This window comes from Phlebotomus papatasi, chromosome 2 (assembly GCF_024763615.1).
Source record: "Phlebotomus papatasi isolate M1 chromosome 2, Ppap_2.1, whole genome shotgun sequence".
In the NCBI taxonomy this organism is placed as follows: Eukaryota; Metazoa; Arthropoda; class Insecta; order Diptera; family Psychodidae; genus Phlebotomus; species Phlebotomus papatasi.
Genome location: NC_077223.1, coordinates 32,620,765 through 32,646,283, shown reverse-complemented (window position 1 = coordinate 32,646,283; position 25,519 = coordinate 32,620,765). Strand labels below are relative to the sequence as shown.

Here is a 25,519-nt window from a genome sequence, read left to right as displayed (position 1 = left end):
AATCGTCATTTGAATCAGCAGTTATCGTAATTAACTTCAGCTGAATCAGTAAGCTCTTATAAGCTATGTGTTTCTCTAAGTTATGATAACTTAATTTTGCCTATCCAAGAAAGAAAATTTCAGTCAGATAAATTATGACAATGATCTTATTAAAAACCAAATGTAATGAACTCTAAATGACCTCATTAAAAAAAACGAGGTTATTGTAATAGTAGTATTTGTTCAGATTTTTTTTTACTAATGGGTAGAGTGTACAGAATAATTGTTATTCAAAAAACTTTTATAATACTTAATTAAAAGTTAATTCGTGAGTAATTACACATCCACCACGAATAATAGAATTTTCTGTTTTAATTATGATATTTTTCAACGAGTTTATTTTCAACTTTGAGAATTTTACTTAGTTGATGTAGTGCGTTTAAAGAGTAAAGTGAAAATGCTTCTTGTTAAGAATTTAAAAAGAAATCAATGTAAACATTTTGTGACCCAGATTAAAAAAGTAAAAAACGTACTGTGTGCTCCTTGTTAAATATCATTAATTACTGTATAACTGTTATAGATATCAACGGGTTTTATCGAAGAAACCAATGATTATGAAGAAATTTGGGCTACAGCTAAGTCATACAAAAGTCTACCAGGACCATCAACAACAGGTTTAATAAAAGGTTTCGCCAAAGGAGGGAAATATAATTCGATGCGATTTTCTGAAATTCATGAACATTTAGTCAAAGAATATGGGCCAATTTACAAAGTTCCTGGAATCTTTGGGAGAAGAGACATTGTGGTTATAATTGATCCAAAAGATTTTGAGATTGTCTTCCGAACTGAGGGTGCAAGGCCCCTACGGAGGGGTCTTGAGTGCCTGGCTTACTATCGAAAACACTACAAAAAGGATTTGTACGCTACCTCACTTGGTCTAACAAATGATCAGGAAGAAGCATGGTGGAATTTTAGGCAGAAAGTGAATGGTGTTATGCTAAAGCCCCAAGTTATAAGGGGCTATACCACAGCGATTGATGAAGTATCTTCGGATTTTGTTAAAAGGTAAAGATGACAGATTTTTCAACACCGGTCTCTCTTATATTTAACCAACTCTAAAACATTGTAATTGTCTTTATGCAGGCTACATAAGTTGAGAGACTCAAATTTTGAAACACCACCTAATCTATTCTTTCACTTGAATACTTATGCATTGGAAGCAATAGCTTTCATTACGACAAACATAAGATTGGGACTTTTAAACGAGAACCGGGATAAAAGTATTGACGAACTAATGGATAACATAAAAACGTTTTTACACTTACTTAATGAACTTGATATTAAACCGTCTATGTGGAAAATTTATAAAACAAAAAAATTCAAGCAACTCGTTCGAGTGCTAGATAAACTACACGAGTAAGTATAAAAAAAAAATAAAAAAAAAACCAAAACGAATTTACCAATTACTATAAACTTTCTACCAGGGATATTGAAGTTTTCGTGGATAGAGGTCTGAAAAAGTTAAAAGAAGGAAAAAGTAATACAAAACATATTTGTGTTTTGGAAAAACTATACGCAATTGATAAAAACGTTGCAATAATCATGGTATTTGATTCTTTACTGGCCGGAGTTGATACTGTAAGTTCGATTTTGGAAAAAGTTATTTTCCTAATTTTTTTTTAATTCAATATCATACGCCCACATTAAACAATTTTGCAGACATCAGCAGGTGCATTTTCGATCCTTTACAACTTGGCGACAAATCCAGAAAAACAGAATACCTTAAGATCTGAATTATTTAAAATTCTTCCTGAAAAGAATTCACCTCTAACAGCAGAAAATTTAAATAATACACCATATCTAAAAGCTTGCTTCAAGGAATCATTGAGAATTATGCCAGTAGTTGCTGCTAATTTTCGAGCTACAGGGCGCAATATTGTTCTAAAAGGATACCAAATTCCAAAACACGTGAGACTTGTCATGATTGAGTCTTTTTTTTTACCAAATTCAATATTTTTTCCCAAATTCTAGACTGATGTATTAATGCACAACGCCTTAACCCATATGGACGAGAAATATTTTCCAGATGCACATTCTTTCCTTCCTGAAAGATGGTTGAGATCATCCGAAAAATATGACAACTACAATCCATTTGCGTATCTTCCTTTTGGCTATGGAAGCAGAATTTGTATAGGACGACGGTTTGCTGAACTTGAAATTAGAACCCTTGTTGCGCGATTGGTTAGAAATTATCATCTTGAGTGGAACTACCCTCCTCCAAAAATTGAGTCACTGACCATTAATATGCCTCAAGGGGATTTAAGACTTTCCCTAAAAGACTTCAATTAACAGCATTGCATTGTTCAAATTCAATATTATTGATAGAGAAAACAATATTTCAAATTACTGCAAAGGATTTTTTTGAAACAAATTTTAAAGATATTATAGCAGATCTTCTTGTGTCTTATTTGTAAGTATATGTTGAAGTCAAGCACTGATGGTTCAGATTTCTCAGCCAGTTTTTGAATGCGAAATATAAAAAAAACGAGTTTTCTATACATTTAAAAAAAAATTAAAAAATATATCACAAATATATTATATTTAGTGCTCTAAATTAATTTTATTGTAAATATTGCAGTATGGATCTTTTGAGTAATGAATCTGTTAAAATTGTTTGAAAACCGGTATAGAATGCGAAAATACTTTTGAGGTATAGAATCTAAATCTCGAGTTCTAGCATTTCGCAAAGCATGAGACGTTTTGCCACCCCTTTTTTCTTAAAATTTTGAAATTATGGATAATCTAAACGTCCAGGTATGACAAGCTTAAATAATAAAGTATATGGTTAAGCCGTTATGAGATGTGTTCAGACTAATTTTATATTCTGTTTGCTACACTACATTATTAGCTACCCAAACTATAATATATTTCTACAATATTTACTCATCATAAAAAAAACATTCTTTTATGTTAAGTAAATCTGAAACGGCCTCTATTTCTTCTAATATTCCCAACCAAGCAAAAGCAGTTGTTGAATTTTATTACTAATTAAATACGTAAGTGGGTCTAAACAAAAAAAAAACATTTTAAAAACAAACTACGTAAATTAATAAGTTGTGTAATTATCATTACATCAATCGTTACTTACACTGTTTTGCTAGAGTCAGGGTATACTGAAAAAACTAAGATGGTAAAATTTGCCATTCTCCATACAAAATTTTGATATCCAAAATATACATGCTCCTCTTTACAATTTATTATCCTATGGATACTAAATTCTAATATAGCTGGATGGTAAATTGTACTAACCTCCTTTAGATTTTACATCGAGGTTCTCTCAGATTCTAATATCTGAATAGGGTAAGTGTGCCAAATTTCGGCATAGTTGCATGCAAGCGTCAAAGTCTCAAGTTTGAAATGTAATATTTTAAACACAAATTGATTTTTTTATTCTTTCTTCTGAAAGAGTGTTACTTGGAACCTTGTAAAGCAGAGGTGTGCAAGAAACCGTTGAAACCGAATTAACGTCAAAATAAGTTTGTTATAGTAGCGTTTTGACCAATGACGTACATATTTCATTTGACGTTAATTCGGTTTCAACGGTTTCTTGCACACCTCTGTTGTAAAGAGTTTACCGTCTTGATATACTCTAAAATCATTCTTAATACATTTTAGAATGAATAAAAATATAGACATAGCTTTGGTGCCCTATTTCGACCACCTTCATTCTTATAGTTCCTTGCCCTTCGGGAATTCTTCCAATATCTTTTACACGTCATCTCGTTTGTCGAAGGTACATTTTTTGTTATTCTTTTGCATTGTATAATCTCTAGAGTACGTAAAATCTGAATGGAAATTCGAGGAACTAAAAAGGTGGCCGAAATTGCAAGCTGACCGGAATTTGGCACACTTACTAGTAGATTTTACTAATTAGATAAGATTTCAGAATGAAAAATCTTAGCCAGTGTTTGGGGGCTTGGAGTCCTTACTTATTTGTATTATCTGGAGAGTAACAGATGGTTTTGCTTGAAAATATTTTTTCAATATTGACGACCGCGCCAAGATTTGAGCACAGGATCTTTGTGATATGATATTCCTGAATGTTTATAAGACTATTACCGAGGACACTATAGCACTTTTAAATAAATAAAACCTTTATTGTCGCTGTAAATGTGATTTTTATGAAGACCGCCTGGAGGCGGTCTTACCCGTTAGAGGGTTAAGATTTTAAAATTTACTATCCTCCTATGGATAATACATTTTAATAGTAGGCGGATTGTAGAATCTACTATCCGCCTTTAGATTTAACTTCAAGTTTACCCTAGATTCTGATATCCGTTTTATGAGCCGGATTATAAATTCTAATAGTTGAATATTCTACAAGCCAGTAAAATTTATAATTTTGCTGTTACGATGTCATTCAGATCTCTTGAAAGTTTGAACTCATTTTGACTCTTCGTTTTGTTGCTATTCCCAGTTTTGTGTGACAGGACAGAGAAAAAGCAACAAAAAATATTTGTGCAAAAAAAATTCATTTCCAATTTCCATAAAAATACCGATTTAAAGTTATCTGACTAAAATAAATTTATTTTTTACTGAAAGATATGTCATTCAACTTTGAATATTTTATTTAAAAAATTTGAAAAAACTGAAAATATGAATTTTAGAAGCAAAAAGAGTTTCAAAAAATTTTATATTTTCTTACCTAGCGCCTAAACTAAAAAAGATAGTGAAGAATGGATGGTTTTTCCGACTTTATTGGATCATAATTATCCTAGAAAACATTATTTTAGAACTTTTTTTTCGCATATTAAAGAAAACACCGTTAGAGGGTCAAGTTTTTCTCAGAGATACCAAAACGCCATCTTTTCCCAGGTCTTTTCAGTTCTAGAAACAGGAAAAGTCCCTGGAGAACAATTCCAGTAAAGACGGTGATGGAGGTATAATTACGGTAATGTTTTGAAAAAAAAATCACGAACAAACAAAAATGTGCGAACGAACTTTTGGAGCAATGTCGCTACCACACGTTTCATGTCCAAAAGATCAAAAAAGAATTGCATGAAATGAGCCAACCGATATACTGATAACCTCAGAAACTTCTTTAACCCTTTAAGGACGATAGGGACACCAGTGTTCCAAAAACAAAATTTTTCCTACGGCCTCCTACAGTTGTGTTTTGCTCTAAGAAGTCAGAAAAAGAGATTTTTTTCTGACCCCCGATTTTTTGACCTTCTCGTCCTTAAAGGGTTAATAGTTTCTCGACAGTTTTGTACAATAATTTTCCTTACTGTTTCACTGTTTTTAGTCGGATTTTGACGTCCAGGGTCGATCATCGTCATAAACATGTTCTTGGATTTTTGCAAAGAGCCTATAACACTTTTAAATTCTATGTTTACTCAAAATAGTCTCTCTGAATGCTGTAGTTGACATTTAGTGCGTTTGAGCCTTTAATTTAATTTTTTTCACACAAATTTTAATATACAGATACTGTTTTTTAATAGCAAGAAATCACCAAGAACTCTCTAGGGGCCCAAATAGACTCAGGCTGATCCTCGAGAATATTTAGCCTCTAAAATTTGATTATACAGGATTAGATAAAGCAAATTTATGCAACGGACCTTTAATCGTTTATCCCTAGCCCTCAGTGTATGACAGTTTATAATAAATCTCTAATGCCAAATTTTACAAGCTAAATATTTTTGAGAATCAGCCTGAATCAATTTGGGCCCTAACGTTTATATCTGTAGAAACCAAACTAAAAAAAAATGCAAAATGGCTGTTCGTGTCAATATAAGTTGGGGAGTTGGGGATATGTGTACCAACATTAACATAACAAAAAAACCAAATTCGAATATCGAATGTTCGTAGTCTTCAAATTTTGAAAATTTACCCTACTTTTTGAACATACTTCGTATGTGCGTCGTATTCTTTTCTCAGTAAAAATCTAAAGTCATAATTTCCAAGTTCAATGATAAAGTTTATTTTTTCTTTTTTTTTTTTAAAGAACTCAGCTACAATAAAAGATAAGGTCTTTGAACTTTAATTTGGCAATCTGAAGAAATTTATCTTTTAGGAAAAAATTGATAAGGGTAAAACACATGCCATCATCAAATTTTTACTTATTTCACTTATTTACTAAAATCTTTTTCAAAGTATTAGTGAGATTAGGTATTATCTACGCGAGACATTAAATATATTTTCGTGACCAAGTATATCTTCACATAATGTACAATAACTGATAATAAGAACACCGTCTATTTCGTATGTTTTCATGCACTTTTTAAGCGTGATTACTGATTAGTTGTTTAAGTGCCATCAAATAATAAAGACTATATTGAAGATGCTAATTTTTCGTGCAAATGTTCATCGTTGTATTTATCAGCATAGGTTCTTTTCTGCTCTAGCGACAAAGGTAAAAACCTGAATACTGGTAAATAAATTTATTATTTAAAGTGAATTATTTTCATCTGTTTTTATTTTTATAAATTCAGTCAATTGCATCGGATTTCAATGATAAAGCCATTGAAGAAAGTTGGAAGATTGCCAAGTCCTATGATAGTATACCGGGACCTTCAACATTCAACCTCATGAGAAGTTTCCTTCCAGGAGGAAGATTTAAGTCAATGAAATTTTCTGAAGTACATCAACATTTAACCAGTGACTATGGACAAATTTACAAATTGAAAGGATCTTTCGGAAAAAGGGATATCGTTGTGGTCAATGATCCGAAGGATTTTGAAATAGTATTCCGAACCGAAGGTACTTTTCCATTAAGAAGAGGTCTGGAAAGTCTCTCTTACTATCGCAAAGTACATAGAAAAGAAAAATTTCCTGTCACATTTGGGTTGGTTATTGAACAAGGACCAGAATGGTGGAACCTACGACACAAAGTCAACAATGTCATGATGAAGCCTCAAGTTACCAAGGAATATACATCAGCTGTTGATGAGATTGCCAGAGACTTTGTAAAAAAGTAAGATACGAAAAAGTATTGTGTTTTGATAACTGGTATTTCGGTGCAAAGATAATGCTGCACTTAAAAAAAATATGTATATCAATTAAAGTCAGTACACGGTACAGTGAGCAATATAGTCTTCAGATCTAAGGTTTAGTCAAGTGCCAGAAGATCTTGACTTACTAAACAATTATAAGCAACAATGATTATTATAGCCTGATATACAGATCTGTTACCATTAATATACAATCCTAAGTGTACCACATTTTGCTAGTAGTGTCGCCAGTTAGAGCCCTGCACGGGTCGGGTTTTTGGGTTTTTTTCAACCCGCATCCGCAATGGATTTGACCCGTACCCGACCCAACCCGCAAGAAATGTATAAATTTACCCATCTCGAACAATAAGTAACCCGAAAATTATTAACCCAATCAAAATCCTCGCACGCCATTTAAATTAAGGTATAATTAAATGAATGTGATCAATATAAGTAATTCTAGAACTATTAATAATTTAATTACAAGTTTCGTAATGTGATAATTTCTTGAACATAACTTTCATTTTTTCGGCGGTTGATCCGCCAAGTTTGTTTTTTAATCACAATAATAGCAAACATATAGTAATTTTAGAACGGTAAATTTGCAATTTATCATCTCGAAATTATTTCTTTTTCAATAATATATCAAGCTTGAACAAAATTCTGTTAGATTGATGAATAATTTTCAGCTTAGATTTACCTTATTCACTTGGTAAAGCAACTTACTTGAAAAACATGTTTAAAAACATTTTTTGTCCGGCAGGATGAAAGCGATTCAAGCGGAATCACAGGAAAAATTTAATCATTATAAAGCTTTGGATCTTACAAAGCATGTGCACTTTCTCCTAACCTTAATATTTTCAGGTGTTTTTGAATTTTATATTATTTCGAAGAAAAAAAGTAATATATCGAAAAGAATCCTAGCCCGAAATAAAGAATGCCGTATGACGTCTCGAGATTCGTTTCTTAATTGCGATTTATGACAAAAATTAAAGTTGCATATCTCAGGAACGTATAAAGGTTTTTCTATACTTATTTTAGGAAAGCTTGAGCTTAAAATCAAGCACAGCTCAATCTTAAAACGGTAAATGCGCTTAAAATCACACACAGTTCAATCGTAAAACGGTAAATGCGCTTCAAAAAACGCACATCGCAATCATAAAACGATTAAGATTGCGCTTAAAAAAGCGCATTCTTAACCGTTTTATAACTGAACTGTGCGTGTTTTTAAGCGCAATCTCAACCACTTTATGATTATGCTGCGCGTTATTTTAAGCGCAATCTTAAGTGTTTTATGATTGAGCTGTACGTGATTTTAAGCACAATCTTAACTGTTTTATTCTTAATCTATGAGTGTTTTTAGCACAATTTCAACGGTTTTATGATTTAACTGTGCGTGTTTTCAGCGCAATCCTAACCGTTTTGTACTTCATCTGTGCGTATTTTGAACACAATTTTAACGAAATTAATTTTAATGACATAACATGCTGAATTTGATCAAAAATATGAGTATTGGTCAATTTATATAGCCAGATATTAGAGGACTATACAATAGCTGGTCTACTTTCATATATTTATTAGTAAATCAATTTTTTAATTAAATAAAAGTCAGTTTTTCTAATAATTGAGAAGATATTTTTAGACAAGAGTAAATATGAGCTTATATTAAACGCAAACTAGGGGAAAGCGCGCTACCTTTGGACGACTCAAGCTTCGCATAATTTAATTTTTTCTCTATGTTCCTTATGGATATCACCCATAGTTCTTTTCTGAAAATTTGACGCATTGGACTAGCTATTAAAATATAATATTATAATGGGCCAAATTTATTTAGAACACATTGAAAAAAATTATTTGTGCGAAGCATGAACCGTCCGAAGGTAGCGCGCTTTCCCTTAGGCGATTTTTTATGATTTATGTCTGCATAATTGATGTCCAAATTGCTGCCGGAAAAGGGTTTTCAGTTTTTTTTATCCTTCAATAATGCGTAAAGTTGTCTTCAGACTAAAGGTTTAGCCCAGTTCCCGAAGGTTTCAAAATCCTAAATAGCAATCACTTTTACTAGTTTTCGAAAATCTCATTGATCTTGTAGATCTTAAATTGATTAAATACTTTCAGTATTTAATCCCAAATCAAAATTTTCTCAAAAACCTTGACCAACAACCAGTTCGAGAGGTTAAGCCATTTGGCTAAGCCTTAGGTCTGAAGCCCGTATAAGAAAACCCAATTAGGAGAGTTAAGTACAGTTAGTGTCCAAAGATAGATCTGGAGAGATTGACATTGCGTCGATTTTGATAATAATTTCATTCATTATCCTTCCTGATTTGCATTTACGGTGATAAATTCTTCTTTTAGACAGTCACACTATATTAATAAATGGTGTTTGAAATGGTTCAATGTAAAGAATTTAAATTTAGTGATCGTTAAGACACGTGTTTGATAGCGTTTCTCGCAGTGTCATGGGCAACTGAAACCTATTCAAGTCAAAGGGAGAACGGAAATTTAAACCAAAACTAAAGAGGCCAAATAGACCAAACCAAAATACCAGAAATTATCCCATTCCTGTCAATATTTGCCCCAACAAATGATAATCTCTTAAAGCCACTAATGTCTACTTTTAGACTTCACAACCTGAGAGACTCAAATCTAGAAACTCCAGCAAATTTTCTATATCACATGAATATTTGGGCCTTAGAATCGATTGCCTACATCACAATGAATATGAGATTGGGTCTTTTGGATGAGAAACCCAATGAAAATGTGGATAAATTAATGATGGTCTTGAAGGAATTCTTCCAGATACTGTATGAACTTGACTTCCAACCTTCATTGTGGAAAATCTACAAGACGCCTAAATTCAATCGTTTTATTGAAATTTTGGATTTTATGCACGAGTAAGGATTTCATTAAAATACTGCAAATTTTTCAAGTCATTTGAAAAATCTTTAAAAAGTTTTGTAGGACAATTAGTGCACAAAGGCCTCGAAAATTTAAAGGAGAAGAAAATGAGAGAACAAACCAATAACGAAGAAAAAGGAGTCTTGGAAAAATTATACGATATTGATAAGGACATAGCTGTTCTTATGGCACTCGATTCTCTTATAGCCGGTGTTGACACAGCAAGTAGAATACTTTACTTTACTAACTTCAGGCAATAAAATATTCTTATTGATTTTTTAGACCTCAGCTGCAGCTTTTATGGTCATTTATAGCTTAGCAAATAAACCGGAAAAACAGGATATTTTGAGATCGGAATTGCTGAAAATCCTTCCCGATAAATCCTCACCCCTAACAGCAGATAAGATGCGCAACATGCCTTATCTAAGAGCTTGCATTAAGGAAGCTCTGAGATTGATGCCTGTTACAATAGGGAATATTAGATCAACTGGACGAAATATCGTACTCAAAGGATATCAAATTCCCAAAGATGTAAGCTTGAATTTAAATGGTTATTTTTATTATTCTAATATTAAAATTGTGGCAGATAGTGGATGGAAAAATAGACCTCTCTTGATTTTTACTCTTTAATTCTTCACGACGACGTTTCGAGGATGAATGTCCTCTTCATCAGGTCTACAAAGCATTATTTGAAAAAACAATTTTATTATGATATGATAATTTTACATTTTTAACTTTTTTGTTACTTCATTCTCACTTCGAATTGGAGGAAAAATCACGTACAGATGAAGACCTGATGAAAAGGACATTTATCCTCGAAACGTCGTGAAGAATTGAAGAGTAAAAATCAAGAGAGGTCTATTTTTCCGTCCACTATCTGCTACATCTCATCAGACCGAAAATTCATTAAAATTGTGATTCATCTTTATTCTTCTGTAGATCGATGTGTTTATGCACACACAAGCCGTTCACATGGACAAATATTATTTTCCTGAGCCGGATGCCTTCCTTCCCGAAAGATGGTTAAGATCATCTGGAAAACACGAAAACTACAATCCGTTTACTTATCTTCCCTTTGGATTTGGTCATCGAATTTGCATTGGACGGCGCTTTGCTGAACTTGAAATTGAATCCCTTGTAACAAGATTAGTAAGGAATTACTATGTGGAGTGGCATCATCCACCTCCTGAAATACATTCTTCGACCATCAACATGCCCGTGGGAGACTTGAAATTCCGCCTCAGAGATTACTAATAACTAACGGTTTCGTTTTACTGATACATTAAAAACTTTAAATATATAAAATTTATATATCTAACTATATTTTGCCAAGACCATGACCTCTACTCAAAACTCAAAAATCCATTAAACAAAACCAATTAGGTCATTGATTCAGTCAAAATGGGGGAATGTAAAACGTGTAGCGGTTCCGCGGCTAAAGTCCCTGCCGTTATTTTGAATCCCTAAAGACTGATTGGGTACACAATGTGCCTTGATCCTAGCGTTAGCCCTCTGAGTGGGAGATGAAGGGTGTGCAGTACACGTACATTGACGAAAACATCCCTTATGTGTAGTTTGATGTCATATTTTTTCTTCCAAATCAGAAAGTTGATTAAAGATTTATTTAGACACTAAAGTAGTTAAAATTATTCCTCAACGCATTGACTTACATCTCCATTTTTTATGTATAGATTTCATCGGGATCGTTTTTAATAATCTATAACCTGGCAATTAATCAAGAGAAACAGAATACTTTAAGGTCTCAATTGCTTAAAAATCTAACAGGAAAAGATTCCCCTTTAACAGCATAAAAATTAAAGAACATGCCATTCTTGAGGGCGTGTATCAAAGAAGAAATGAGACTGAATCCAGTAGCTAGTGGGAATGTAAGAGCAACAGGCCGATATGTTATTCTCAAAGGATATTATATTCCAAAACTGAGAGAAATCCGAAAAAGTTGAAATAACATTCCGGAAATGATAATTTTACCTTGCATTATTGATCCGAAATCGGTGTAAATATTATACTTTTTAGGTGTATTATGGGTTAAAGTTACCCTTTTTAATGTTAATTTTACCCTTAATAAGGTGCAAAATTAACATAAAAAAATGTTGATATATTATTAAACCTAAAAAGTGTTAAAGTTACGAGGAAAAAAGTTAACCCTCTAACGGTGTTTTCTTTAATATCCAAAAAAAGTAATTAAATAATTTTGTGTAGGGTAATTAATGGTCCACTGGACTCAAAAACACCATCAATTCTTCATTATCACTTTCCGTTTGGGCGTCAGGTGAGAAAAGGTAAAGACCGCCCCCAGGCGGTCATATCTGTTTAAGGCATAAAAAGACTGAAATATTTTAATTGAAAAATAGTGAACAAATATTAAAATAAATTAATTTTAAACGTTTTTTTATGGATGAATGCTGTATGATTATTTAGGAAATGATAATTTTTAGGAAAAAAAAACGTTTATAATTTTTATAATTAGACGTTAATGAAGCTCAAGGTGTTTCAATAAGACTGATTTTTACCGAATAGGTCACAGATCAGCTATGAAAACGTCATCTTCTTGTATAATTTGAAGGTCATTTGAAATACATTGCTCAGCTTATGGTTTTATTTCACGATCTGGGGCATTAAAGGACGAATTAGGGAATTCATCATCACTGTTGAAGTCTGCTTCTTTATCAATTTCGCTTAATTAGCAGAAATCGACCATTTTACTCATTCTGGACAGTCTTCGTGTAATCTCAATTCTTTTCCATGTTTAAATTTGTTGCAAAATAATAATATATTTTACTAGAACAACCAAAATAATTAAATAAAAAATCGGTATTTTTTGAAAATTTTACCCTTGAACCGATAAGACCGCCCACAGGCGGTCTTCCTTTTTTTCTTCTAAAACTCTTACTTCTAGTTTTTTTCACACTTGTCAATTGAAATATACAAACTAGAAGAACATATCTTTCAGGAAATAAGATTCTTACGACAGTTAGATTACTTTAAAACAATCTTTTTTGCACTTGAAAACGCAAAATGTCGCGAGCGACATTTTGTTGTTTTTTCTCTGGCCTGTCACACGAAACTGAAGATTGTAAGCAAACGAAAGGTCAAAATGAGTTCAGCTTCAGAAAATAAGTCAGTAAGATTATAACTGAGCACACTGTAGATATTTTAACTTCAAATAAGTAATATTACTACAGTAAATGCGATTTACTGCATGAATGACCGCCTGGAGGCGGTCTTACCCGTTAGAGGGTTAATCGCACCCCCTTTTTTCTCAGTGAAAACATCACTGAGAAAAAAACGGGGGTGCGATTAACTTTTTTTCCTCATAACTTTAACACTTTTTAGGTGTAAAAATATATCAACATTTTTTAATGTTAATTTTACATCTTTTTAAGGGTAGAAATAACATGAAAAAGGATAACTTTAACTTTTTTGAGGATGAGAGTGCCCATAAAGTTTGAACAAGTTTTTTGAAAATGTAAGAAAAAATTGTTTTTCGAATTTATGTAATCTATTATTGTTAGTTTTATTGGCCCCGAGAAATTTTTCCTTATTCTGGTCTAAAAATATCAAAAAAGTCACAATATCTCCAAGGAAGCAGAAAATCGTAAATTCACGATTTTTGACCAAAAATATCTAAGCTCAGGAGTTAATTAGGATCCTGCAAAAAATATCCTAGATTTGGACATCCTTATAGTTTGTACTTATCCAGAAGAATCGGATTTTTATCGATTGTAGATAGTCTAAAAAAATTGTTGTTTCCATAGGTACCCAGTGTCCCAAAGGAGACGAAAGAGTTAAGACAAAAATTAATGCGTGAAGCTTAAAATACAAGAAAGAGATAGATAATTTGCCAATCGCGCACACTTTTATATATATTTCCAAATCTCACACATTCATCGTGTAATCGTATGGTCGGCTCTGTTTTTTTTCACAAGGTTCTGTCTAAATTTCACGGCCAAATATAATCTCCTCAGCCATAATTGCTGTTTTGTGTTTGTTGTGTTCGACAGTTGCCCAAGTACCTTCTAAAAGAACAGTCGAAATGTATCTTGCGCGAAGAAATTGCGTCATTATTAATCAATTAAGGTGTTTTTCAGCTCAGGTCAAAGAAGTAAAATGTTTTTCTTAATAAAAGTAAATTAGAAATTGTGCAGAGAATGTTTCAAATTTTTATCTTTATGAATTGAAGGCCACTGCAAGTGATTATCGTGCTGATGTGATTGAGGAAAATTGGAAAACGGCTAAGCCCTACAGTGATATACCTTCACCATCGGCATTCAAGCTCCTCTTCAGTTTTCTTCCTGGTGGAAGATTTAATTCTGTCCCATTATCTGTGATTCATGAGAATCTAAAAAAAGAATATGGGTCTATTTACAAATTGAAAGGAGCTTTCGGAAAGAGAGATGCCCTCATATTGCATGATCCGAAAGATTATGAAATTGTCTTTCGAACTGAGGGTAATTTCCCAATGAGACGCCTATTCGATACTATAGCCTACTACCGAAAGGAACACAGAAAAGACAGATTCGCTAAATCTGCTGGTCTATTGAATGAACATGGACAAGCATGGTGGGATCTTCGGCATAAAGTTAATGGTGTGATGATGAAGCCACAAATTACAAAAGGATACACAACTACTGTTGATGAAGTAGCATCTGATTTTGTGAAAAAGTAAATTGAAATCTTTTCCCAAAACTAAATTTCTTTTAACGTTCAAAATTTTATTTGCAGATTACACAATTTGAGAGATTCTAATTTGGATACACCATCTGATCTTCTCTATCAATTGAATCTTTGGGCATTGGAATCAATCTCTTACATCACAATGAACGTAAGAATGGGACTTTTAACTGGAAAACCTGATGAAAGTGTTGTAAAATTCACACAAAATTTAAAAATATTGTTTGATTTACTTTTCCAACTTGAATTTCTACCGTCTATATGGAAAGTATATAAAACTCCAAAATTCAATAAATTTTTGCAAATCATGGATGAATTGCATGAGTAAGTAAAAGAAATAAGTTCAATTTATAAATAGATCTTTATATATATAATATATATTTTTTATACAGTACCATAGAGAAATTTGTAGAAATAGGCTTGGCCAATTTGAAGGAAAACAGTGCTGATAAGAAAAGCAATTCAAGAGAGGAGAGCGTTTTGGAAAAATTATACGCTATTGATAAAGACATTGCATTTCTTATGGCGATGGATTCTATCTTAGGTGGTGTTGATAGCGTAAGTAAAATAATTGTATCCTACACTGAGAGAAATCCGAAAAGGTTAAAATAACATTCTGGAAATGTTAATTTTACCCTGCAGTATTGATCCGAAATCGGTGTAAATATTACCCTTTTTAAGTGTATTGGGGGTTAAAGTTAACCTTTTTCATGTTAATTTTACCCTTAAAAAGGTGTAATATTAACATTAAAAATTGTTGATATATTTTTACACCTAAAAAGTGTTAAAGTTATGAGGAAAAAAAGTTAATTGCAGCCTCTTTTTTCTCAGTGTAGTAATGAGTCAAACACTCACTGATCGTCTAAAAACAATTAATTTTCAGACAGCAGTAGCAACATTCTCGATTTTGTACAATTTGGCACAAAATAAGGAAAAACAAGATATCTTAAGATCGGAATTGTTGAAAATTCTTCCTGAAAAAGACTCACCTCTTACAATTGAAAACATGAGCAACTTACCGTACTTACGGGCCTGCATTAAAGAAGGAATGAGGATTATGCCAGTTATTGGAGGAAATTTGAGAACAACTGGACAAAACATTGTCATTAAAGGATATCAAGTACCTAAAGAAGTAATATCAATAATCATTGAATATTTTTAAACTAAATGATCGAACTAAATGCCATTATTATCTCGTAGACTGACGTGTTAATGCCCGGTGAGCTATTCTACAAAAATGATTACTATTTCCCAGAAGCAAAATCCTTCCGTCCGGAAAGATGGTTGAGATCCGTAGAAAAGCATGAGAATTATAATCCATTTACATACATTCCATTTGGATTTGGAAGTCGAAATTGCGTTGGTCGACGCTTTGCAGAAATGGAAATTGAATGCCTTGTAACGCGATTGGTGAGGAATTACCATCTGGAATGGCATCAACCACCACCAAAAATACGTTCAACAACCATCAACATACCCTATGGAGATCTCAGACTGCGTCTCAAAGAGTATTAATCATTGACTTTATCTTGTATGCATGTGATGACTTGTAAATAATAAAAGAAATTTCATTATAGATAGTGTTATCATTTGGCATTTCCGAAGCTTTATAAAGAAGCTCAGTGGTAAAAATTGTACATTTCATTTTTATATCAATCTTTAAGCTCCCCTTGGTTTTCTGGGTTGCTCTTGGAGATCTTCTCTCTTAAGGGGCTACATGGGTCACACAGACTAAAAAACATCTTATTTTTTACACTTAGGGTAGACACTGGTATTCCCAAAACGCTCCTAATATCGATCAATCGATGCTTGTAATATCGACTTCTCTTCCAATTGATGGATAAAACAACATAATTCTTCTACATGAACTTTAATTATTATATGATTGTTTAGGGGAAGTGTGCCAAATTTCGGCCAGCTTCTAATTTCGGCCACTTTGAGTGTAATTTCGGCCATGGAAATAAATTAATTAAAATTAATTATCTTCTAATAGTCAATGAATTCATTTTGCTTTTAAATATTTATTCATTTTAGGATGTATTAACACAAAGACCGTTAAATTTTAGGTATAATTTGAATTTAAATTGCGTTGTAAAAACTACCCAGCGAGCACACTAAGCTGAAAAAAGTAGCGTTTTCAGCATATTTTTGCTGAATCGACTAGCAAAAATTTGCTGACTGATCAGCAGTTCTCGAACAAAAAGTGCTAACCAAATATAACAACAAATATAAGTGCTAACCAATTTTGTTTCAAGGTTAGCAGAATTCAGCTGAAAATACATATGTTTTCAGCTGAATTGCAATCGGTTAGCATTTGGTGCTCGCTGGGTAACTGTGGAAAGTCTTACAAAAAATGTGACAGATCGATTGTGTTTCTAGCAGTCTTACGATTTGTGGTGAAGTGCAAAAGGTTTTCCTTCGGTATTTTTCATGAAAATTGATTAGTTTTCATTAAAGATTGTTTCTGTTTATATACTAAATCAATCTTTAAATTTCAGGTGAAATTTCCCAGCTGGATCCTGTATTTCGCGTAAAAAAGTATATACTTTGTGAGCGTCTCTCCGGTGAGTTAGTATTGCCTATTCCGGCAACATCTTTTGCTTTCCTAAATTTCTTATTCATTTTGTGTTTTTTTTTTTCAATTTCTGAGTTCTACAATGTCCAGAGAAAAAGACCATCGCTTCTATGAAAAAGATGATGTGGAAAAGGCCTTAGAAGAGTTCAGAAAAGGCAAATTGCTACGGGAATCTGCGCGTAAATTTGAAATGCTACTCTTCAGGTCTTAAGGACAAATTACACGGAAGATCTCAGGGCTTGTGAGTCATATAAACGTATTAAACTGAATATTAAACTCGTTCCGTTTGACGTTTTGAAATTTTCTATCCGTCGCGTCACAAAAGGTGGTCAGAAAAAAGGTGGCCGGTATTTCACACAAAGTGGCCGAAATACTACCCAAAGCAATGTCCATATTTTTATTAATTTTTCTATATTTTAGGAAGTGATTTAAAGAAAACAAAGATGATAAACTAGTTTTTAAGGTTCCACACAACCTTCCCGAAAAGGAAGTAACAAAAAATATTTCAATATGAATTAAAAATATTGCATTTCAAACTTAGAACTTCAGTGCTTATATGCAACTATGCCGAAATTTAGAACACTTACCCTAATTATTTTATGTTTCGATTGTTAGTTGAATTTTGGGGGTAAAGAATCGTTCTATCGGTTCTATCAAAATAAAAAAAAATTAAGAAAATTTAGTATCATCGATAAGAGGTTCATTTCATACATTTTCCATTAAGGTTTTGATTTTTTTACAGTCAAACTCTATGGGAAAAATGTTCTCAAGGATTAGCCTGAATGGCCTGAACGGCCTGAACAAATGACTAAATATTTTCATTATAAATAATGTAAATATTTTTGTAGAGCGAATAAATAAATAATAATAATAATAATTTTCTAACCCCTTTAAAACTGTTCATAGAATCATGGTAAATTAAATCCCTGGTCATATTGGCCTCGATCTCCGCTATAAACAACAAATGCAGTATCATCATTACAGGTTGTTTTGTGATAACAGAAAACGTCGGATTTGGATGACTCGTTTGATTTTCATGAACAAATTTACTATCTATTCTTAAAAGAAAGCTATTTCGTTATAATTTATGTCTGTATTGAGAATTAAACCTTTACAAAAAAAATAAATAAATTTCAAATATTGACATGCAGTAATGACACAGCAAATTGTACTAAAGCTTGTACACTTTTTATCACCTTTACATTATCCAAAATACGAGAACAAAAACCCCGGCATTACGATATGGTCGTCTCTTTCATATTTCAAATTATAATCTGTATTTTACAATCGTATTTATGTAGGCAGTTCAAGTAAATCGTTAGTTATCGAAGTAATTTCATAGAGAGTGGACGAGATGTTTCTTGTGCGCAAAAAATCGGTTTTGACCAATCAATTAAGATGTTTTTCTACTCAAGTTAAAAAAGTATGATTTTTTTTTAACGCCACATTGGAAATCAATACTGAAACCAACTCTTGTGTTCACACCATTTAATATAGCATTTCAAACATCGTGTTAATAATTTTTTTTTAATAAATAAAACATGTGAAATTTAAGTCAAACTTACACTGTAGTAGTGTAAATTCTCTTCTCTAGTAATGTGAAGTGAAAGGTTAATATTTTACACTATTGAAGTCCAATAGTGTAAATTATTATTAATAAACTTTACAATATTATTTTGAAGATTTTTTTCAAATTGTTATTTTTCTAATGTTCCGATCCGATCCACTATTTAATATCGGTTTTATGTGGCCAAATATAAATATTCCTGTTTCCGAAAATAATGAGATATTTTCACAATTTCGTTTTAAATTTTTTTTTTCTTGTAGAACTTACTGTCCCATAACTTTACAAAAAAGGTTTAAAAAAATTTTCTTGACATTTAGCCATATTCAGTCGTTCTTGAAATATTTATTTTAGAAAAGTTTTGTAAGTTTCTCTCAACCTTAACCCTTTTAAGGTCGAGAGGGTCAAAAATGAAAGGTCAGAAAAAATCATTTTTTCTTCCTATTGAGAGCGAAACATTACTTTAGATGGCCGTAGGAAAAAATTTACTTTTGGGTCACCAGTGACCCAATCATCCTTAAAGGGTTAATCGGTAAAGACAGTACGGTTTGAAAAGAGATCTCAATGATTTTATTTAAACATATGGAAAGTTCCCATGCTTGATACTGCAAAATGATGTCCAAGGTTTGTGATTATTTTCTGATTAACACACAAACCCAAGCGATTCTTCCACTATGACAAAAAAATGTCTCACTTATTAGGTTCATAACCCAACCTCAAATAGTTCCTGGAAATCCTTAGATTTTCTTCTAGAAGAAAATAGAAATTCAGTAGCGATTTTTATACAAGTTGGGTCTGGGGCCTTCCTGTATAATGATTGATTCGACAATTTGGAGGCCTATTTTCACTGTAAAAATTTCACCGGATACAAAAAATTGAACATCAATATTTAGAAGGAACTGTAATCTATCTGCATAAATAGTTTGTACGACTGGTTATTAGTTTTAAAAATCACTTTTATGTAATTTTACTAAGCCATGTTTTTATGACATTAGGGCGCTAGCGAAAACAATTTTTTCACTTTGAGTCCATGAAAATGTCACTCTGAAACCTTTAATTCAGGCAACAGGGTTAAAGGCTATGTCAATTGTCGATAAAATTGGAGGTTTACAATAGGTGTAATTATGAAAGAATCACATCTAATGATAGAGTTGCCACATTAAAATTATCATTCATGGACCCTTCTTAAAATATAGGATAGACATAGGTAGAATTTATGAATTTGTCACCTTCCACAAAAACAGTGTCCCCAAGTAAAAATATTTTTACAAAAATATGAGTACTGATGAACCCTCTATGTGCCTATGATAGTAGTTTCCTGAACAGCGACATTAATTAAGAAATAATTATGAAATATCATGTATCGAAATTACGGTTTTAAACCCATTTTTGAATTGTGCATCCTGAAAATAGGGAAAAAGAGCTAGGATCCTAATTTTTTTTAGGAAATGCGAGGCTTAGCACCAACTATTGAAATATATTGCTTTGAGTCATAACTATTGATTAACATAGGAAAAAAATAGTTTTTATTTCAAATTCCATAATTCTTGCTAACGGCGATTCGAAAACATTTAATAACAATAATCTAAAACATATTCAAGTCCAAAAAAAGACAAGGGGCAGAAGTGTATGGGAGCTGGCCCAATTCATCGCCAAAGATGGGACTATTTTGTAGGTCCAGTAGGCTCTCGCTTATCCGTGAAAGCGGGATCAAAATGATATCACTCGGATTGGGAAATTGATATACATCATATCGTTTGAAAACGAATTATTTTATGTATATTTTAGGAAATTTATGGAATGAACTGACTTGATTAAATCGACATTTTCCCTAATCGTGAACTTTCCAAAAAAGTTGCAATGAGAAAGAATTACAGTAGGGGGAAGTAGGGCTACTTTGAGCTGTGGGGCTAAATTGCTATACGATTTTTTCGCATATTTCTAATGGAAACTGGGTTTTAACATGAAGTAATTTGGATAGACAAAATAATTGTGGATCTAAATAAAATAAGTGTAAGGATTGGCTTCATTTAGAAATATAGTAGACTCTCTCTCAATTGGGCATTTGGGGCAAAATGTCATCCGGTTTATCGATAGATTTGGTCGTCAAAGCCTTTGTAAATTCCACAAAAAGCGCTCAATTGTAAAGACTCACGATAAAATAGAAAGAACTACAGCGAATTTGATCGAATTAGCTTCATAATTAAGCGTGAAAATTTTCAACAAAATTTGTCGCCCGATTGAAAAAGAGCCGATTGAGTGAGAGTCTACCGTAGGCGAAAAAGTCATATAACAATCTAGTCCCACAGCTCAAAGTAGCCCCATCTCTCCCTAGATGAAACGCATTTGTTTTAACAAAAACCTCCAAAACGTAAACAAGAAGTCGTTTTACAAAATGTTTTGTACTTAGGGGAAGTGCTCATAATTTTGGACAGTCTGCTTATAAGTATCGAAGTTCCAAGTTTGAAGTGCGATATTTTCTATACTAATTGACATTTCTTGTTACTCTCTTTTCAGAAGGGTTGTTTAGAAACTTAGCAAGCTATTTATCGTCTTATTTTTATTAAAATTAGTTTTAATACGTTTAAAAATGAATTGATAAGTAGAGGTGACCTTGGCTCTTATTTTGGACAACTTGTTTATTAATTTGTCCAACTTGGCTGTAAATTTGGACAGCTAATCCGCCTCAATAGGATGCCCATTGTTCTTCATTTGATGAACCAATCTTACCAAGTCCTCTTCCTGTTCATGTAAGGGAAACGTAGAATGTCACAGAAGCCCGGAAACTTTCCATATCATTCATTAAAGTGAGTTGACTTCGATACTCCAAGTACGTGCGGATTCGCTCATTCCCTGACCTTTCCGGGAGCCTTTCACGGCATTTCTCGCTACATCTCTTTCGTAGAGATGATTCTCCTTTGTTTCTCCAGGCATTTGTCCAACCTAGTCATCAGAAAAGCTAAAACTTCACGAAATTTCGTGAGAAAAACACCTGTCCAAAATAAGAATCATCACCTCACTGGTGAATGTCTTAAAAAATTTCCCATTTTTCACACGAAAAATATAATTCACAAGGCAAATCTCACTTCAGGTCAAATGTACAAATCATCAGTAACGTGAATCAACACAATATTCAATGAATATTCAATAATATCACTCAAAAACAGCGAACAAACTTTGTTAGTACTTCACCAAAACTAAATAAGACTGAAGTAAGCCACGAAGTTCTGTCATATTTCTCGTAAGCAATTGCTCACACTGAATTTTCAACAAAGCAATTTCAACTCAAATCATATTCAAATTTTAACGTATTTTGTGTTAAAATCTTCCAAAAAGAACAAATATTTAGATAGAATTCATTATTCATCAAATATTGGAATAAAAATCCATCATTTTAATCAATTTATTTTTAGTGTCCAATGTTATCCTCAAAGTGTCCAAAATAAGAAACTGGACAAAATTATGAGCATTTCCCCTAATGTTCTTTAGTTTTGAAAGTTTTTTTTTTATTTTTTGTTTTAAAAAAAAATTTAAAAATTAATTGGATTCCAGGCCACGGCAGCTGATTACAGTGAGGAAGTGATTGGAGAAACTTGGAAAACGGCTAAACCCTACGGAAGCATACCCGGACCATCGACGTATAAACTTTTCCGAGGTTTTTTACCTGGTGGAAAGTTTCATTCAATCCCACTAAGTACTGTTCATGATAATTTTAAAAATGAATATGGACCAATTTACAAGATGAATGGATCTTTTGGCAAGAGGGATGTTATTGTATTGCATGATCCGAAAGATTTTGAAATAATTTACCGAACTGCGGGGCCTCTCCCATTGAGAAGAGGCTTTGACTCCCTAACATACTACCGAAAGCAATACAGAAAAGACAGATTCGCTAAATTTGTTGGCCTTTTGAATGAACAAGGACAAGCATGGTGGGATCTTCGGCATAAAGTTAATGATGTCATGATGAAGCCACAAATTACAAAAAGATATACAACAGCAGTTGATGAAGTGGCTAGAGATTTTGTTAAGAAGTAAAACAATTTTTTAATGAAATTATATCATATTTTTGATTTTCTTTTAAAATTTATACCAATATTCTACTTATAGAATTCATGAATTGAGAGATTCTAGTTTGGAAACTCCAGCCAATTTCTTATATTATCTGAATATTTATGCATTGGAATCAATCGCTTACATCACAATGAATATACGATTGGGACTCTTAACTGATAAACCTGATGAAGAAGTTGAAAAATTTACGAAAAACTTTAAAAGTTTTTTTAAATTGATGAATGAACTTGATTTTCAACCATCTATTTGGAAAATCTATAAGACACCTAAATTTAATCAATTTATACAGGTCACGGATGAAATGCATGAGTAAGTCTGTGAAATTAAACTAATCAATTAAATTAGAAATTAACATTAATATTATTATAAAAAGTACTATAGAGAAATTTGTGGAAAAAGGCTTAGCCAATTTGAAAGGAAATAATGCAGAAAAGGGTAGCAATTCAAGAGAGGAGAGCGTTCTGGAAAAATTATACGATATTGATAAAGATATTGCAGTACTTATGGCGGTGGATTCTATCTTAGGTGGTGTTGATAGCGTAAGTAAAAAAAAAGGGACTTAGAATAAAACAGTAATTCTATAAAGATATGATTATAAATTTTCAGACAGCTGCAGCATTGTTTTCAGTTCTCTACAATTTGTCAATTAATCGAGAAAAACAGGAGCTTTTGAGATCAGAATTATTGCCAATAGTTCCTGAAAAGGATTCAATTCTAACATCTGATAACATGAAGAACTTGCCATATTTAAGAGCTTGTATTAAAGAAGCAATGAGGCTGATTCCAGTTTTTATTGGAAATATTAGAACATCTGGGCAAGATGTTGTTCTTCAGGGATATCAAGTTCCTAAAGAGGTATAATCTTGAACTCTAAAATCTGTAAGAGATATCTTACAAACTAAAATTATGCAATACTTATTCCACAGACTGATGTGCTTATGCTCTTTGAGACGCTTCACCTTAATGAAAACTACTTCCCTCAAGCTAAATCATTTCTTCCCGAAAGATGGCTGAGGTCCACGGAGAAGTACGAAAAACACAATCCATTTGCTTACCTTCCATTTGGATTTGGAAGTCGAAATTGCATTGGTCGACGCTTTGCAGAAATAGAGATTGAATGCCTTGTAACGCGATTGGTAAGGAATTACCATCTCGAATGGCATCATCCACCACCTAAATATATCGCAATGGCCATTAATATACCAGACGGAGATCTTAAGCTGCGCCTCAAAGAGTACCAACCATAAGAGATGTGCTTGTATTTTAAGGTAACCGACTGGAAAAATTTGCTCAAAAATCGGTTGTGATAAGATTGTGTTATCTCCATATAATATTGATTTTATGCATTAAAATAAGTAATATCAATAAAACACTATTTATTTATTTTCTTTTATTGTAAAGTTGATTGATATGAGTTTTTAAGGATTCATAAAAAGTTGTTTTCTTTTCGCTGCCAAGTAATGCTCAGCGCACAATAACATTTGTTTTGTAAACATGTTTTTGACATTTCTATGGGAGTGAGTGAGACCTAGATCTAGTCATCTTGCTCACTCTCATAGGAAATTTTGAAAACATATTTACAAACAAAAGTTATTGTGCGTTGGGCATAACAGTCAATTAAAAATATTTGAGAATTTTAGGATTTTTTCAACTTTATGCCCAGCGCACAATAACTTTTGTTTGTAAACATGTTTTCAAAATTTTCTATAGGAGTGAGCGAGATGACTAGATCTAGATCTCACTCACTCTCATTGAAATGTCAGAAACATGTTTACTAAACAAAAGTTATTGTGCGTTGGGCATTATGAACTAAACCTAAACATATAAAGTGTGAATTTCAGACTCAGACTAATCGGAGATAGTCGATCAAAATGCTGAATTAATAGGATTAGATATTTTTTTTAGAAAAGCAAAGATAATAAATTACTTTCAAAGGTTCCGAAATATGTAGGTATATCCTGAAGAAGAATTAACAAGAAGCACCACTAACATCTTACATTTCCAACTTTTAACTTTGGAACCTTAACTCAAAATATTCGAAATTTAGCACTCCCGTCAAAGAGAAAATTGTACTTTTTACACCAAAGAAACATTTTGTTGCACAGTTAGGAAAAGTATGATGTGCACAGAAAGATGGAAAATTCTTAACTCTTTCGTCTCCTTTGGGACTCTGGGTACCCATGGAAAAAAGAATTTTTTTAGACTATCTAGGATCGATAAAAATCCGATTCTTCTGGATAAAGTACAAACTATAAGGATGTCCAAATCTAGGATATTTTTTGCAGGATCCCAATTAACTCCTGAACAAAGATATTTTTGGTCAAAAATCGTGAATTTTCGATTTTCTGCTTCCTTGCACATATTGTGACTTTTTTGATATTTCTAGACCAGAATAAGGGAAAACCTCTCGGGGCCAATAAGTATGATAACTAACAATTACAGATTACATAAATTCGAAAAACATTTTTTTCTTAAATTTTCAAAAAACTTGTTCAAACTTTATGGGAACTCTCATCCGCAAAAATCTAGAGGTCAAATGTAAGGTTATCCCGCCAATGCCCGCCATTTGCTTTTTGACACCAACCTTGTAACAAAATTTACAAGGTTAGCAAAATTTGACAGCGAGGGAGATTGCTTTCAGGGAAGTTTTTCCTACTCTTCCTGATTTTGGTGAATTCTTATTGTCCAGGAAGTGTCTTTTATGCTTTTGAGAAAGCCTCATGTGTCTACAATAACATCGTGTTGAGA

General features: G+C 32.5%; 3 protein-coding genes across 4 annotated transcripts; all 3 read left to right on the top strand.

Annotated features, from left to right (window-relative positions):
- Nucleotides 1-257: 257 nt before the first annotated feature.
- LOC129803516 (probable cytochrome P450 12b2, mitochondrial) lies at nt 258-2,623 on the top strand. Its single transcript, XM_055850130.1, has 6 exons — nt 258-499; nt 560-1,044; nt 1,123-1,395; nt 1,464-1,617; nt 1,699-1,947; nt 2,011-2,623. Exons 1-6 carry the CDS (start codon nt 437-439, stop codon nt 2,326-2,328), a joined length of 1,542 nt encoding a protein of 513 aa, XP_055706105.1. The 5' UTR covers nt 258-436; the 3' UTR covers nt 2,329-2,623.
- Nucleotides 2,624-5,977: 3,354 nt separating this feature from the next.
- LOC129800924 (uncharacterized) lies at nt 5,978-24,093 on the top strand. The gene is made up of 14 exons (XM_055845668.1): nt 5,978-6,391; nt 6,471-6,952; nt 9,590-9,862; nt 9,922-10,087; nt 10,149-10,397; nt 10,806-11,103; nt 14,264-14,549; nt 14,610-14,709; nt 15,759-16,066; nt 22,237-22,731; nt 22,808-23,080; nt 23,145-23,310; nt 23,378-23,626; nt 23,698-24,093. Exons 1-14 carry the CDS (start codon nt 6,320-6,322, stop codon nt 24,016-24,018), a joined length of 3,738 nt encoding a protein of 1,245 aa, XP_055701643.1. The 5' UTR covers nt 5,978-6,319; the 3' UTR covers nt 24,019-24,093.
- On the top strand, nt 13,710-16,134 carry LOC129803515 (probable cytochrome P450 12b2, mitochondrial). Of its 2 annotated transcripts, none has more exons than XM_055850129.1 (6): nt 13,710-13,980; nt 14,068-14,549; nt 14,610-14,882; nt 14,951-15,116; nt 15,442-15,690; nt 15,759-16,134. In XM_055850129.1, exons 1-6 carry the CDS (start codon nt 13,921-13,923, stop codon nt 16,071-16,073), a joined length of 1,545 nt encoding a protein of 514 aa, XP_055706104.1. In that variant the 5' UTR covers nt 13,710-13,920; the 3' UTR covers nt 16,074-16,134. The 2 variants fall into 2 exon arrangements, with proteins under 2 accessions (XP_055706104.1, XP_055706103.1); XM_055850128.1 differs by having other exon boundaries at nt 13,710-13,989.
- Nucleotides 24,094-25,519: the final 1,426 nt, after the last annotated feature.